This window comes from Neophocaena asiaeorientalis, unplaced genomic scaffold (assembly GCF_003031525.2).
Source record: "Neophocaena asiaeorientalis asiaeorientalis breed wild unplaced genomic scaffold, Neophocaena_asiaeorientalis_V1.1 scaffold15, whole genome shotgun sequence".
In the NCBI taxonomy this organism is placed as follows: domain Eukaryota; kingdom Metazoa; phylum Chordata; class Mammalia; order Artiodactyla; family Phocoenidae; genus Neophocaena; species Neophocaena asiaeorientalis.
The window spans coordinates 8,450,803-8,467,650 of NW_020185328.1; the positions used below are offsets into that span (position 1 = coordinate 8,450,803).

Below are 16,848 nucleotides of genomic sequence, written 5' to 3' on the forward strand. Positions count from 1 at the left end.
TATATATATATATATATATATACACACCACACCTTCTTTATCCACATATCTGTTTTTATAAATTTATTTATTTTATTTTATTTATTTTGTTTTTGGCTGCATTGGGTCTTTGTTGCTTCGCATGGGCTTTTCTGTGCTTGCAGTGAGCGGGGGCTACTCTTGGCTGTGGTGCACGGGCTTCTCATTGCGGTGGCTTCCCTTGTTGGGAGCACAGGCTCTAGGTGCGTGGGCTTCAGTAGTTGTGGCACATATGCTCAGTAGTTGTGGCCCACAGGCTCTAGAGTGCAGGCTCAGTAGTTGTGGTCCATGAGCTTAGTTGCTCCATGGCATGTGGGGTCTTCCCGGACCAGGGCTTGAACCCGTGTCTCCTGCATTGGCCGGTGGATTCTTAACCACTGTGCCACCAGGGAAGCCCTCCATATACCTGTTGATGGACACTTAGGTTGCTTCCATACCTTGGCTATTGTAAATAAAATGCGTTGAGTCCTTTTTTGATGTATCCTTTATAAATTCATCACAATTGGATTTTACAGGCACCTACAAAATGGCTCATTCAACAATTTTAGTTAATAAAAACATAGCATTTATATTTTCTTCATTTCTGATGGAAGCAAGAACAGTTAATATGATAGTCATGATGTATAAAAGGAAAGGAGGAAATCAAGAAATAAAAATAATGTCAAAACTAGTCACTTGGCTTTAATTTAATCAAATTAAATAGCAAAACATGAAAACATTTCAATAATTGACTCTATATGTAATAACATTGACTGTGATGTCACAACATGAAGTAAGCTATGTGTCTGAAGTCACTTTATGGAAAATCTACTTAGCTGAGATTTCACTTCTTTAAAGGAAATTTTTTTTCATAAATCAACTATGTTAAACTATGATTTTTGCTCTATTATTAAGGTAACTTGTAAAATATCTTTTTAGATAATCACTCAAAATATATACTGGTGTGAAAAAACTTAAATAAAAATATTTTACTATATTTAAAGTACCTTAAAATATCCCTAAGATGAGGTTCTATACCTTAAATAAGAGTCCACAGTGATTTATTATATATAGAATGAGAAAAATCTTTTTTTCTTTTTTTTCTTTTTTTTAAAATATTTTCATTTTTTTTTCTTTTTTGAGAAAAATCTTATTTTATACTTAAGGATATGTGATGAATCAGAACTAATGTTAATAGATAACATTAGTCTTTGTAATTCTGAATCTCTTTCAGTTGATAAGAATTTCTCATATATATAAGATGCATATATTACTTATTGGGATTAAAGGCTAATTAGTAACAGTGTTGCTAAATTTTATATGTCAGCTTGACTGGTCTATGGAGTACCCAGACATTTGGTCAGACATTTTCTGAGTGTATCTGTGAGGGTGTTTCTGAATGAGATTAGAATTTGAATTGGTAGAATGAGTAAAGCAGATTGCCCTTTCTAATGTGGGGGAGCCTTAGCCAGTCACTTTTGAGTGGGGCCCAGTTGAAGGCCTGAATAGAATGAAAAGATTGACCCCTTGGAGTAGGAGGAAACTCCTGCCTGACTACCTTCAGTCTTGAACATCGGTTCTTTCCTGCCTTTAGTCTGGAACTGAAACATCAGCTCTTTCTGGGTCTTGAGCATGCTAACATTTAGACTAGAACTACACCATTGACCCTCGTTGTTCTCAGGCCTTTGGACTTGGAGTGGAACTACATCATTAGCTTTCCTGAGTCTGTAGCTTGATGATTGCAGATTTGGGGACTTGTCAGTCTCCATAATCATGTGAGCCAATTCCTTATAATAAATCTTTCTCTTTCTCTCTACAGACAGACAGAGACACAGACACACACCCACATACACACGCACAAAAATATATCCTGTTAATTTGGTTTCTCTGGAGAACCCTGACTAATACAGATTTTAATATCAAGAGTGGTTCTAGGGGAACAGAATTTTAAGGATGAATGTTTTGAGTTAGTTTTGGAGTTTCTAGAATCGATTTTCTAAGCTAATTAGATTTAAAGATACTAATGACTCTATTTCCAGTAGTAAAGAAAGCACTGGTAGTCCATAGTGTGATCTAGCAATAGAAATATGCAAGATATCACCATAGGATATTCTTTTTTTTAATTTTTTAAATAATTTATTAATTAATTTATTTTTGGCTGCATTGGGTCTTTGTTGCTGCACACAGGCTTTCTCTAGTTGCAGCAAGTGGAGGCTACTCTTCACTGTGGTGTGCGGGCTTCTCATTGCGATGGCTTCTCTTGTTGCGGAGCATGGGCTTTAGGCGCACGGGCTTCAGTAGTTGTGGCACGCAGGCTCGGTAGTTGTGGCTCACGGGCTCTAGAGCACAGGCTTAGTAGTTGTGCACAGGCTTAGTTGCTCCGTGGCATGTGGGATCTTCCTGGACCAGGGCTCGAACCCATGTCACCTGCATTTGCAGGTGAATTCTTAACTACTGTGCCACCACGAAAGTCCCACCATTGGATATTCTTAATCAACCACTTATAAGAAGCAAGGAGCTGGGTAACTGTGTATATGATACTTTCAAACGTTTTGGGCAAACTAACAAATATAATGAAATTGGCTGGTTGCTTCTAATTTGCTGAACAAAGTGGGGAAAAAAAAGATGAGTTCAGGAATTCAAATTCCTGAGTAAATCCGTGCCTAAATGACCTGAAAGCTTCTATGTATGTCATGAAGGAGACTCTTATCTCCTATAGCCTGAGGTTACTGAAAATCAAACCCAGAGTCTCATTCTTTGACTGGCTGAATTACAATGCAAGTTGAACTCCCAGCCACATAGTAGCGACTCTATTTTTAAAGTCAAAACATTGATTGGGAAGGAATGGGATCCTGAAGGTTGGAGTGGAGACATGTGGGAAGACTCTAATAAAGCTGGGGACATTGAACCTCTAAGTTCTAATGAGTCTTCTTTGCCAGTGGAAGAGGCTTCTCTACTCTCAGTGTGAGTAGCATCCCCAGCCCATATGAGGGGATTAAGTCTGCTTTGTCTGAAGAAACTGTAATGACTTCCCCTAAGGCAGTTGCCATGTAAAACAATGCTAATTCTCCTCAGGATCCACCTTTACCATCCTTCTATGCTTCTAAACTATAAATAGACTCAGGTCCCAGCAGGCCCGTAAAGGTGAGGTATGAAGTGTGGCCCATGAGGAGGTACACTACACTTCAAAGGAACTACTTGAGTTTTCTAATAAATACAGATAGAAATCTGAGGAACATGTATGGAACTGAATATTAAGGATGTGGGATAATGATGGAAGGAACATGAAGTTGGATAAGGCCAAATTTATTGATATGTACTCACTAAGCAGAGGTTTTGAATTTCATGTTGCAGCTCAGGATGTTTGATTCGTTAGTTGAAACATGAACCAAAATGTAGCCCATAGTGAGTGACTTGCAAATGCTGTATCTGCCTTGGTTTAATGTAAAGGAAAAGATTCAGAGGATTAGGGAGATTGGAATGTTATGGATTTGTCATTTAAGAGCTACTCACCTACTCTGCAAGGGTCCAGAAGACATACCTTTCACCGTGACTGTGAGAAATAAATTTGTGAGGAGAGCCCCAGCATCCTTAAAGAGCTCTGTGATCACTCTTCTCTGTAGGTCATATCTGCAGTCACTGAATTAGGAAACCTGAATACAGTGGGAGTAATTGGATCTTGCCATAGCAGGATGTACCAATGGATGGTACTCTACTACCAAAGGCAAGACAGGCGTGGTTACCAAAACAGACAGCACAGTCCAAGCAGCAATCAGAATAGTCTTGACTTGGGCAGTCATATGGCATTGGCTAGTTGATTGTGGTGTCCCTAGAAGTGAAATAGAAAGGAAGCTTATTAAATTCTTACGTGATCTGTATAAGCAGAAAAGTTTTAGGTCAGGTGAACAAAAGTCTAGCCTGAACCATAAAAAAGAGAGTCAGGGCCCCTCAGCCAGTTTCTAGATCTGAGCCAGTTTACAGATCTAGAAGTTCTTAAATGAAGGGGAAGCCAGGTCCCCAGGAGGAGGGACTCTGGTACACTCCAAAAATGTATTATGTTAATTTTTCTCCCAGCCTTCTCCAAAGGGACCTACAGCCTTTTACCAGGGTAACTGTGCACTGGGGAAAGAGGAAATAATCAGGCTTTTTGAGGGCTACTAGACACTGGCTCTGAACTGACTCTAATTACAGAGACCCAAAACATCACTGTGGTTTACCAGTCAGGGTAGGGCTTATGGAAGTCAGATGATCAGTGGAGTTTTAGCTCAGGTCTATCTTACAGTGAGCCCAATGGGTATGCAACCCATCTTGTGATTATTTTCCCAGTTCTAGAATGTATAATTGGGATATGTGTATTCAGCAGCTGGTAAAATCCCCACATTGGTTCCCTGACCTGTGGAGTGAGGACTGTTATGGTAGGAGAGAGCAAATGGAAGCCACTAGAACTGTTTCTTGGTAGGAAAATAGTAACCCAAAGCAGTACCCCATTCCTAGAGAGATTGGAGACATTAGTGCCACCATGAAGGACTTGAAAGTTGCAGGGGTGGTGATTCCCATCACATTCCCATTTAACTCATCTATTTTGCCTGTGCAGAAGACAGATGGACCTTGGAGAATGACAATGAATAATTGTAACCTTAACCAGGTGGTGACTGCAATTGCAGCTATTTGTACCAGATGAGATTTCATTGCTTGAGCATATTAACATATCCCCTGGTACCTGGTATGTGGCTAATTGATCTAGCCAATGCATTTTTCTCCATACCTGTCAATAAAGATCACCAGAAGCAGTTTGCTTTCAGCTGGCAGGGTCAGCAGTACCCCTTCACTGTCCAACTTCAAGGGTATATCATCTCTCAAGGGTATATCAAGGGTATATCATCTTCAAGGGTATATCATCTCTCCAACTCCGTCATAATCTAGTTTGTAAGGATCTTGATTACTTTCCTTTCAACAGGATATCACACTGGTCCATTACATTGATAACATTATGCTGATTGGACCTAGTGAGAACAAAGTAGCAACTACTCTAGACTTATTGGTAAGACATCTGTGTGTCAGAAAGGGGAGATAAATCCAACAAGAGTACAGGGGCCTAAAGACCTGTACTCTGAAAACTTAGAAGATGATGAAAGAAATTGAAGACAACACAAACTGTTCTTGGATTGGATGAATCAATATTGTTAAGATGACTGTACTCCAAGGCAATCTACAGATTCAGTGCAATCCCTATCAAATTACCAATTGCATTTTTTACATAAGTAGAACAAAGAATTTTTTAATTTGTATGGAAACACAAAAGACCCCAAATAGCCAAAGTAATCTTGAGAAAGGAGAACGAAGCTGGAGGAATCAACCTCCCTGACTTTGGACTATACTACAAAGCTACAGTAATTAAAACAGTATGGTACTGGTATAAAAACCAATCAATGGAACAGGATAGAAAGCCCAGAAATAAACCCACGCACCTATGGTCAAGTAATCTATGACAAAGGAGGCAAGAATATATAATGGAGAAAAGACAGTCTCTTCAATAAGTGGTACTGGGAAAGTTGGACAGCTACATGTAAAAGAATGAAATTGGACCATTCTCTAACACCATAAACAAAAATAAACTCAAAATGGATTAAAGACATAAATGTAAGACTATAAAACTCCTAGAGGAAAATATAGGCAGAATACTCTCTGACATAAATTGCAGCAATATCTTTTTGGATCTGTCTCCTAGAGTAATAGAAATAAAACCAAAAATAAACAAATGGGACCTAATTAAATTTAAAAGCTTTTGCACAGCAAAGTAAATCGTAAACAAAACAAAAAGACAATCTACAGAATGGGAGAAAATATTTGCAAATGATGCTACATACAAGGGCTTAATTTCCAAAATACACAAACAGCTCATACAGCTTAATATCAAAAAAACAACCCAATCAAAAAACGGGCAGAAGATCTAAATAGACACTTCCCCAAAGAAGACATCTAGATGGCCAACAGGCTCCTATGAAAAGATGCTCAGTATTGCCAATTATTAGAGAAATGCAAATCAAAACTACAATGAGGTATTACCTCTCACCAGTCAGGATGGCCATCATTAAAAAGTCTACAAATAATAAATGCTAGAGAGGGTGTGGAGAAAAAGGAACCCTCCTACACTGTTGGTGGGAATATAAATTGGTGCGGCCACTCTGGAGAACAGTATGGAGGTTCCTTAAAAAACCAAAAATAGAGCTACTGTATGATCCACCAAATCCCACTCCTGGGCATATATCCAGAGAAAACTATAATTTGAAAAGATACATGCACCCCAGTATTCATAGCAGCACTATATACAATAGCCAAGGCATGGGAGCAACCTAAATGTCCATAGACAGATGAATGGCTAGAGAAGATGTATGTATACACACACACACACACACACACACACTGGAATACTACTCAACCATAAAAAAGAATGAAATAATGCCATTTGCAGCAACATGGATGGACCTAGAGATTATCATATTAAGTGAAGTAAGTCAGAGAAAGACAAGTATCATATGATATCACTCACATGTAGAATCTAAACAAAATGATACAAATGAACTTATTTACAAAGCAGAAATAGACTTAGAGACATAGAAAACAAACTTATGGTTACCAAAGGGATACCAGGGGTTGGGGGAGACATAAATCAGGAGTTTAGGATTAACATATATATGCTACTGTATATAAAATAGGTAAACAACAAGGACCTCTTACATAGCACAGGGAAGTATACTCAATATCTTATAATAACCTATAATAGAAAATAATCTGGAAAAGAATATACATATATGTATAACTCAATCACTTTGCTATACAATTAAAACTAACACAATATTTGTAAATTAACTATACTTCAATTTTTAAAAAATGTAAAAAGGGGAAAAAGTATAGGGGCCTTCTACCTCAGTGAAATTTCTAGGAGTCCAGTGACATGGGGCATGTTGAGTTATCCCTTCTAAGGTGAAATATAAGTTGTTACACCTGGCCTGTCCTACAGCTAAAAAGAGGCAAAATATATCGTTGGCTTCTTTGGATTTTAGAAGCAACCTATTTCTCATTTGGATGTGTTACTCCAGCCCATTTACCAAGTGACCTGAATACTGCTAGTTTTGCATGGGGCTCAGAGCAGGAGAAGGCTCTGCAACAGGTTCAGCCTTGCAAGCTGCTCTGCTACTTAGGCCATATGATCAAGCAGGTCCAATAGCGTTTGAAGTATCAGTGACAGATAAGAGATGCTATTTGGCCCCTTTGGCAGGCCCTTTGTAGGTGACTTGTAGCACAGGGCATTAGGATTTTGGAGCAAAGCCCAAAGCCCTGCCATCCTCTGTAGATAACTACTGTCCTTCTGAGAAACAGCTCATGGCCTGCTACTGTGCCTTAGTAGAGACACAATGATTAACCACGGGCCACCATGCTTTCATGTGACCTGAGCTGCCCATCATGAGCTGGGTGTTATCTGATCCACCAGCCATAACGTTGGGCATGCACAGCAGCACTCCATCATCAAATGGAAGGGATATATACATGATTGGGCCTGAGAAGTCCCTGAAGGCACAAGTAAGTTACATGAAGGCATGGCCCAAGTACTCATGGTCCCCAGTCCTACTAAACTACTTTCTTTCACCTTGTACCTGTGGCCTTATAGAGAGTTGACAGGGGAAGAGAAGACTTACCTTGTTTACAGATCGTTTTGTATGATATTCAGGTGCTACCCAAAAGTGGACAGCTCTAGCACTATAGTCCCTTTATAGTCCCTGAAGGACACTGGTGAAGGAAAATTGTCTGACTGGGCAGAACTTGAAGCATTGTACCTGGTTGTTATTTTGCTTGTGAGGAGAAATGGCCGGTTGTGTGATTATATATCAATTCATGGGCTGTGGCCAATGGTATGGCTGAGACTTGGAAGGAACATTTTTGGAAAATTGGTGACAAGGATGTTTGGGGAAGAGGGATGTGGATAAATCTCTCTGAATAAGCAAAAAAATGTAAATATATTTGTGTCCCATGTGAATGCTTACCAAAGAGTGGCCTCAGGAGAGGAGGATTTTAATAATCAACTGGATAGGATGACCTGTTCTGTGGATATCAGTCGGCCTCTTTCCTCAGCCACCCCTGCCATCACCCACGGGGCTCATGAACAAAGTGGCCATGGTAGCATGGATGGAGGTTGTGTATGGGCTCAGCAACATAAATTTCCACTCACCATGGCCAACCTGGCCACAGCCATCCCTGAGTGCCCAGTCTGCACTGAGCCTTTGATACAGCACCGTTCCCCAAGATGACTAGCCAGCTGCCTGGTGGCAGGTTGATTATGTTGGACCACTTCCATCACGAAAAGGGCAGCAACTTGTTCTTACTGGACTAGATACTTACTGTGGATACAGAGTTGCCTTGTAGCTTCTGCATATGTGGCTTCTGCAAAAACTACCACCCATGAACTTAACAGAATGCTTTATCCACCGTCACAGTATTCCATACAGAATTGCAGAATTGCTTTTGATTAAGGAACTCACTTCCTAACAAATGCAATGCAGCAATGGGCCCATGTTCATGGAATTCACTTGTCTTATCATGTTCCCCACCATCCTGAAGCAGCTGGCTTGATAGTAAAAATATAATTATTGCTACTTACTTTTTTTTTTTTCGGTACGCGGGCCTCTCACTGTTGTGGCCTCTCCCACTGCGGAGCACAGGCTCCGGACGCGCAGGCTCAGCGGCCATGGCTCACGGGCCCAGCCGCTCCGCGGCATGTGGGATCTTCCTGGACCTGGGCACGAGACCGTGTCCCCTGCATCGGCAGGCGGACTCTCAACCACTGCGCCACCAGGGAAGCCCGCTACTTACTTTTAAGGAGTTTTAAGGAGCCTAATTTCTAATCTAGTATCTTTAGTGCCTAGCACAATCCTTGCAATATAAAGGTCCTGAATAATTATTCGTTAAGTCTAATTAACCCGAAATAGAGTTTACAGAGTTACTAGAATAGATTGATTTGATATATAAAATTTGAGCATGTTATTGTTATTATGAACATGGTCTCTAGCTTCTAAATATTGATAGTTTACTGGGTTTCTAAATATTTTCCTGTTGCTTTGTAAATTTGGTTTGTTTTATACCACCTTTTGGTTTGTTTAGTAGTTTTTGAGATTTATTATTTTTCCTCCCTTTACTACCCCCTTTGCATAGTTGATAGCCATTTGCCAGTCAGATATTTTCTTTTTAATGTCTTAATATTTAAAATTTCCACTAATCACCTATTTAGTTTCTCACTTGTATCTTAAAACATAACGAGTTAGAGTCATATCTCCTTCTGCTTCAGTAACTCTGGGCAGGAAGCCACTGCGCTGGTCAAAAGTCACTTGAACCACCTCCATCAAAATCACCTAAAGTACTTAGGGAAAATGCAGTTCCCTGGGGCCCTAAATTACACTGCTGATTGTTAGAATGTGAGCGGGATAAGCACCAAGAATTTGCATCTTTAACAAGCTCTCCAGGGGATTACTAAAGTTTAAGAATCATTGTACTAAGCAGTGTCCTCAACCTTTTTTCCCCTTAAGCACCCATCCCAAACACAATGCAAATATAAAAGCAAAAACCTTTGCAATTTCAAATACCTAAGACAATCCATTGATTTCACTTTCCCAAAACTACTTATATGGAAGGAAGCTAGTTTTAAAGTAAAGATTTTTAAAAGTTGAGGGAAATTTTATTATTTCATTTGTGGATTACTTCTCTAATAAATGGTTACCTCAGTTAGTAGCTTTATTTCTGGTAAGCTTCATCCTTTCAATATCTTCAGGTTTCTTTTTTTAGGATTTTTGCATTTGTTCTCTTTCCCATAGCGTAACATATGTGTGTGTGTAATCATAATAAATATTTTTTCTTCATTGAATATAAAATTTCAAAACATTTTAAGATGAATTGACCATGTTAGCGTCAAAGTTCATCAGTTTCATTTCTACATTTCTGCTAAGCTACTTAGAAGGTTAAACTAAAAATTTACGTTTAAATAGTTAAAATAAAATTTTCTAGTTCATTTAAAAATACTGATATTCATTGTTGTATATTCTAGGCATTTACACTGTTCGCTACACATTTCCTGGAACTATGCCATATAGATGTTCTATATCCTAATGTAGAAAACGTGCATTTTGAAGTTCAACATGTAAAGAACACCTCAAGAAATAAAGAAGCAATCTTGTATACCTACAAACTTTCTAAGGGACTTACAGAAGAAAAAAATTATGGTATTGCATATAGAAATTATATATATACACTGAAACACTACATATTCTTGTAAGACAAACTTTCTTCTCTTTACCTGACTGTCAGTCTAAGCAACTTTCCTTTTCATTCTTTTGAGTGCTTATATGATCTAAGACTGTATTTTCTATGTCAAACTCACATTTTATATATATTAAGCTTATTTTAAAACATATTAACAGTAACTGTAGAATTACAATACATGAAAGTCCCAGAAGTATAGTTTCTATCCTTAGAAAAATGTAATTAGTTTATATTTGCAAGTTATATAATGAATTGAAAATTATGTATTTCTTAGACACTCTTTCAGTAACAGCATCCCTCTGTTTTCTTCAGATTCAGGGAACTTGATAACTAAATCTTAAGTCTTAAAATGGAATGTATTACCAAATTATGTGTGTTCATAAACTTGGTTAGATATTTTCTATCTAAATCATTTTGTGGCATGTAAAGTGGCACAGATTGAGGGAATTTTCAGTTGAATTTTACACATAAAGTTCCAAAACTTATTTTAGCTATGAATGTGACATTTGTGAGGGTAAAAATAGCATCTTTGTTTTGCTATTTGAAATGGGAAAATCAAATGGATAACTTAATTTGTATCAGATGTTTAATCTTTATAAGCCTCAGTTTCATCTATTAAATGGTGATATATGTGGATTTGTGAAGATTAAATGAATTATCAAATACAAACTGCCTAGCATAGTGCCTAGCAATTAGTAACTTCTAAATAAATGTTAGTGTTGCTTCTGTTGCCTCTAAAGCAATAAATAAACTATTAGCACATAGTAGAAAGCCTATAAGGCATTTACACAATAAAAATCTGGGAACATGAGAATACTAGTTGGTATTTGAATTTGCATGAACACCTACCATTATGTCTTCAGAGAAATTCTTCCCTCGTTGATCCGCTAGATAGATGAATATTCAGCTGTAGGCTTATCTCTGACTACACTTTCTTCTACCCTGAAAAACCTGTTATTTCCTTTGACCTATAAACCAACTGAATTTGTAGTTGGAAGTTCAATGTTATTACTACCATTTGATTTTTTTATTACCTCTTTTCCTTTCCCTATCATGTTTTCTGCTATCTCAGAGGTATCTTCAGAGGTAATTGATATTCTAATTTGTCTTACATGTCTTAGCAAGTAATTAAATCTCATAATTGGTAAGTTGTCATCCAGAACTTAGGGAAACTTAATTTTGAGAATTAAGTAGTTCATAAATACCTAAGAAAGGAAATTTAAATCTGTGAAGAAAAGATTAATACTGATTAAAACAAACTTAACAAAACCAGCAATAATAATATTGAAGCCCCATTCTTGATAATTTTAGGGTTAAAAGCTGCAGAGGTGTCATCACTCCCACCATCAATTGTCTTGGATGCCAAAGAAATCACAAGTCAAATAACCAGACAAATTTTGGTAAGAAACTCTTTAGCAATAAGAATTGTTTTTCAAATTCAAGAAAATACTTTCAGTGTACATTTTTATTATGGCCTCGGATCTAAATATATATAATTAATAATTAAAATGTTTAAAACAAAAACCTAATTCCTAAAGAAAATCCTTTTTACTTCTCAAAACTTTTTTGGTTTGATCTATTATAACTTTTCCCAGCATACCTACTAATAAGATAGGAAACAAAAGTTAAACAGTTCAGTTCCTACTTGTTACTACACTGACTTTATGATAAGAAAAGAAATCTCTATAAAGTAAGCATTAAAAATAAAAATCACTATGCACAACATTTTCATGCCTTTTTAAATAGTTTTCAAAGCTCTTCTATCCATTATCATATATAAGCCTCATAACTCTTCATGAAGCAGTTAGGTCTAATAAAAGATAAATAATAAAGGTATTATTTTTATGTGCATTTTTACAGCTGAGGTTCATAGAACTTAAGTGATTTGCTAGGAAGCAGTAGATCCAACACTGAATTCACATCTGTTAACTGAAAATTTGGAAATCCTTTTTCAGGTTTTTACATCAAGTTGCCTTATATTGTTTTAAGAATCCAGTGTGTTCAGTAAACTATGCTAGGTGCAGTATGAAATTTTCCTCAGTATTAACAGTTTCCTGTGTCTTTCACTCTTTCTTAACCTGCCTTCAATTTTTCTTTTGCATTCTTCAGTCTTTTGACCTCCTAGACTGCTTTTATGACTTTACTTGCCTAACTACTCCATTGGAATTCCTTCGCCAGTAATTTTGGCAGTGCTTCACTTCTAAAGAACCTCTCATTACCTAGTTCTTCAGAATTCCTCTTGCCAAATTCCAATTATGGGCAACCTCTCCAGTAGCCTTCTAGGTTTTGGATTTCCTGATGCTGCTCAAAATATATTCAGGCTAATTTTAGCCACTGCAAATTTGTATATACTAACTTTGGTTGAATATTTTACTGAATAGTTTTTTCTTCTGTCCCATTAATCTATGTGGTTTCTTATAGTAACTCTTTCAAAATGTTTCTACTCTTCCTGAGACCTCAATAACCTTACTCTCTACAAAAAAATTTACCTCCTATACTTTTTGAGAGACTTGAGGTCATCCTGGTGAGTCCTTGAACCTTTTCCTCCTTCAGAATTCTATTTTGGAATTTCCATTTTTCACCTATTTCTCTTCCTTCCTATTTCAGAGGAAGAGATTACCTTTCAACCTTTTTTTTTTTTTTTTTTTTTTTGCGGTACTCGGGCCTTTCACTGTTGTGGCCTCTCCCGTTGCGGAGCACAGGCTCCGGACGCGCAGGCTCAGTGGCCATGACTCACGGGCCCAGCCGCTCCGCGGCATGTGGGATCTTACCGGACCGGGGCACGAACCCGCATCCCCTGCATCAGCAGGCGTACGCTCAACCACTGCGCCACCAGGGAAGCCCCTTTCAACCTTTTTAAGGTTAACTTTTCTACCTTCTTTCCATCTCGATTAAGATCAGTTTCTTCACAATTTCCTTTTAACCTTTTTTTTTTTTTTTTTTTTGCGGTACTCGGGCCTTTCACTGTTGTGGCCTCTCCCGTTGCGGAGCACAGGCTCCGGACGCGCAGGCTCAGTGGCCATGACTCACGGGCCCAGCCGCTCCGCGGCATGTGGGATCTTACCGGACCGGGGCACGAACCCGCATCCCCTGCATCAGCAGGCGTACGCTCAACCACTGCGCCACCAGGGAAGCCCCTTTCAACCTTTTTAAGGTTAACTTTTCTACCTTCTTTCCATCTCGATTAAGATCAGTTTCTTCACCAGTTTCTTTTCTTCTTAGTGTTTTTTTCAGTGGCTTTTTGTTTTTCCCTATGAATATGGTTAGGTTTTTCCCAATAAATCTTTTTTTTTTTTTTTACCTTCTCTAATTATATTTCTCTTCCTTTTACTGCCAATTTCCCAAGAGTAATCTATACTTGCTTCTTCCATTTTCCACTTGCAAACTGGATCTTGTCATCACTCCACAGAAAGTTTCCTCTTAAAAACTAACTATTCATAAAATCGTATGGCCTTTTTTTCACTTCTCATCTTCCCTGTTCCCTCTACGGCATTTGCCACTACCCTTCTTTCCCTTTTCATAATTCTTCCCTGTCTTGGCTACTGTGGAATTGTCCTCTCCTGGATGTTCTTATTCTCCTACCCCTTTGATTATTACTTCTTTCCTTTCTTCACTAGTGCTTTATATTATTCCACCTACCAAACAGAAGTATTCCTAAGATTTTACCGTTGTTTCTTTGTTTAAAATTCTATACTCTTGGGCTTCCCTGGTGACGCAGTGGTTGAGAGTCCGCTTGCCGATGCAGGGGACACGGGTTCGTGATGCTGATCTCACCTTTCCTCAGCCTCCACTTTCATTTCTTTTTGACTCTGAATCTATATATTTTTATCCATATTTCTTCTTGAAATCTTAATTTATGTTTTCACTCTTCAGTAGTTTCAAAATTAAATTTATCATCTTTTGAAAAATCTTCTCATCTCTTCACTTTCAGATCTCCCAGTGACCCATCAGAGCTATGAATCCTTCTTCTTAATTACCTCTCATTAGGACTAAGCAGTAGGTTCTCTCTCTTTTCCAACCCATTCTACATACTTCTACAAGATTGTCTTCTAATGCATAGTTCTTATGTTGTTTCCTGCTCGGAAATTTTCAGTTGTGTCTTACCAAATAAAAGTTGAACTCCTTAGCCTAATGTTGAAAGTCATCTATGATTATTTCTCAAAATGTAATCTGAGGATTACCTACGTTAGAATCACCTGGGATACTGGGTACCATCCCAGATTTTCAAGGGTCTCCTGTGGCTCAAGGATTTACATTTTTAACCAGTCTTCAGATGATTTTTAAGCAAACTAAAGTTTGTTAACTACTGCTTTATGATCTCCCTTTGTTTACTACCTCAGTGTTATATAACATTACTCAATTTAACTATAGTGTACATTTCTGCCACATTGAATTACTTGTCATTTCATCATTTTGACCTGCTTGTGTACCATACTTTCTAATGTGTTTGCTCTCTCTGTTTCTTCCATCTGGAATGCCCTCCCTTCTAGGCTCTTCTATCCATCAAGATTCATTTCAAAAAAAAAAACAAAAAGATTCATTTCAAGTACTCCATCCTATTTAAGCTTTTCTTGACACAAGCTGGAAGTGAACTTTCTTTCCTCTGAACATTTTATATCCCTCTTATGGGACTTTTCATGATTAATCAGTTGCTTGTAAACATGTCTGTTTCACTGTAAGACTGAGCTTTTTGACTTCCATTATCATGTCAGGATGACATTTTTGTATGCCCCCATAGTCATGAATGCAAGTTATATGGTCTGGATATAGATAATAATAGATATTCAATAACTGTCATTTAAATAATAAACTGATAGTTGATCAATCAGTGTATCAAATAGATGGATGGATCAATATATGATAATCTTATTCTACCTCACGGAGTTGTATTCATTTTTCCTATAGTGAAAGTAGAGAAATATCTGGAATTCTTGGCTATTGAGGAGTTGAAGGGATTGTATTTCCTTTAGTGAATGGAAACTAAGTCTTTACATAAATAGTTAAGATTGAAAATGCTGCTTCATCTTTCTAGCTCAGGCAAAGAAATGAATGAATTTTCTAGCTATACTCCCAGCCCTGAAGGCAGGTATTCAAGGACTGAATTCTAAAGGTCTTCCAAAGTATTAGAAGATTCCCATTTTAAACATTATTTCTTAGGTATCCTTAAGTATAGTTTGTAAGTATAATTAAGATATAATTTCAACTAGCAATTTATGTTGCTTATTTTAAAAATGTAATTTACCCCTCAGGCAGTATTTTCTTTTAGGCTCTAGCAATCCTATATATGAACTGTTTTGAGGGACAAGCAGTTTACTGATGACCCATTCTGTCCACTAGTTTATCTGTTGGGGAATTAAAGTAGGAGATAAAGAGTAGTACTCTGAGTGACATTTAAAATTATGAATACTGCATAGCAATGAGCAGAGTGCTATTTTCCCATACCTTTTTGATGAGAAAGTGTTTGTAGAACATAACTCTGTGGATTTTCTATTACTCTTTGGTGTTGTGTTGAGATATTTGACCATTTAGCAGATTTTTTTTTCATTGAGAAGTGGTTTTCAAGGATTAAGGATCTGTCATAAAGTAGTAAATACTCATGAGAAATGTTATTCTCCAAAATAACATATATTTCTTCTGGTACATGATTAGCTAGTTGGATGGGGCTGACTTATCCAAAGGGATTGGTTAACCATTGAGTTCTTATTTCTATGAAAGGAGATAGAATATTGCCAAAATAAAAATGATAGTATTCATATTTTAATTTTTACCTATATTTTTTCAATAACAGCAAAGCCAAAGGAGTACCCCTGAGATGGAAAGACAGAGAGCTGTGTACCATCTAGCTACTAGGCTCGTTCAAACTGCTCGAAACTCTCAATTGGATCCAGACAGTTTACGAACATATTTAAGTAATCTCAAAAAGAAGTATGAAGCAGATTTTCCCAGGGCTAAACAAGTTTCAGGAAACACTGAAGAATAATAACAACTCACATCTTATACTAATGAAATAATGTCTTAATATGAGGAACCTAGAATTCATTTTTCCCAAGAGCAAAAGAAAGTAATATTTACTAAATTTTGTATTTTAATTGAAAATTACATTATATTAACCTCAGAATTATCATCTATATGTTCTATATAAGAAAATATTTGTTATATAACTTAAAAATGAGAACTATTTAAAGAACTGATTTTTATGTTAGAAAAAAGTGTAACGTGATGCTTTTTTCTCATTTATGAAACTTCATGTTAAGTTTATTTATATTTACAAGTTATGGTTTAAAATGTTATCATAAATAGTTTAGCTAAAAGAAATCTTTCTTTGCAGGTCTGAAAACTTAGGCGAGGTTTTCTTTTACACTGTTATTCAGAAGGAATATTTCTTTTACATTCTTATTATGACTCAATGATTTCTTAATTAATACCCCCAAATTCCAACACTGGATGCTTCTGAAGTTTGTTAGAATGATACCGAAATTTTTAAAGTATTCTTTTTGGCATTCAGTATAGTTCTAAAAGGTGAAATTCAACAAATAGATATTT

General features: G+C 37.1%; 1 protein-coding gene across 1 annotated transcript in view; it reads left to right on the top strand.

The window, feature by feature from the left end:
* MSH4 (mutS homolog 4) overlaps positions 1-16,285 on the top strand; it is a 94,798-nt gene extending 78,513 nt beyond the window's left edge. Inside the window, 3 exon segments of the mRNA XM_024734623.1 lie at positions 10,091-10,265; positions 11,617-11,705; positions 16,094-16,285. Coding sequence (XP_024590391.1) covers positions 10,091-10,265; positions 11,617-11,705; positions 16,094-16,285 — 456 coding nt within the window.
* The last annotated feature ends 563 nt before the right edge of the window (positions 16,286-16,848 follow it).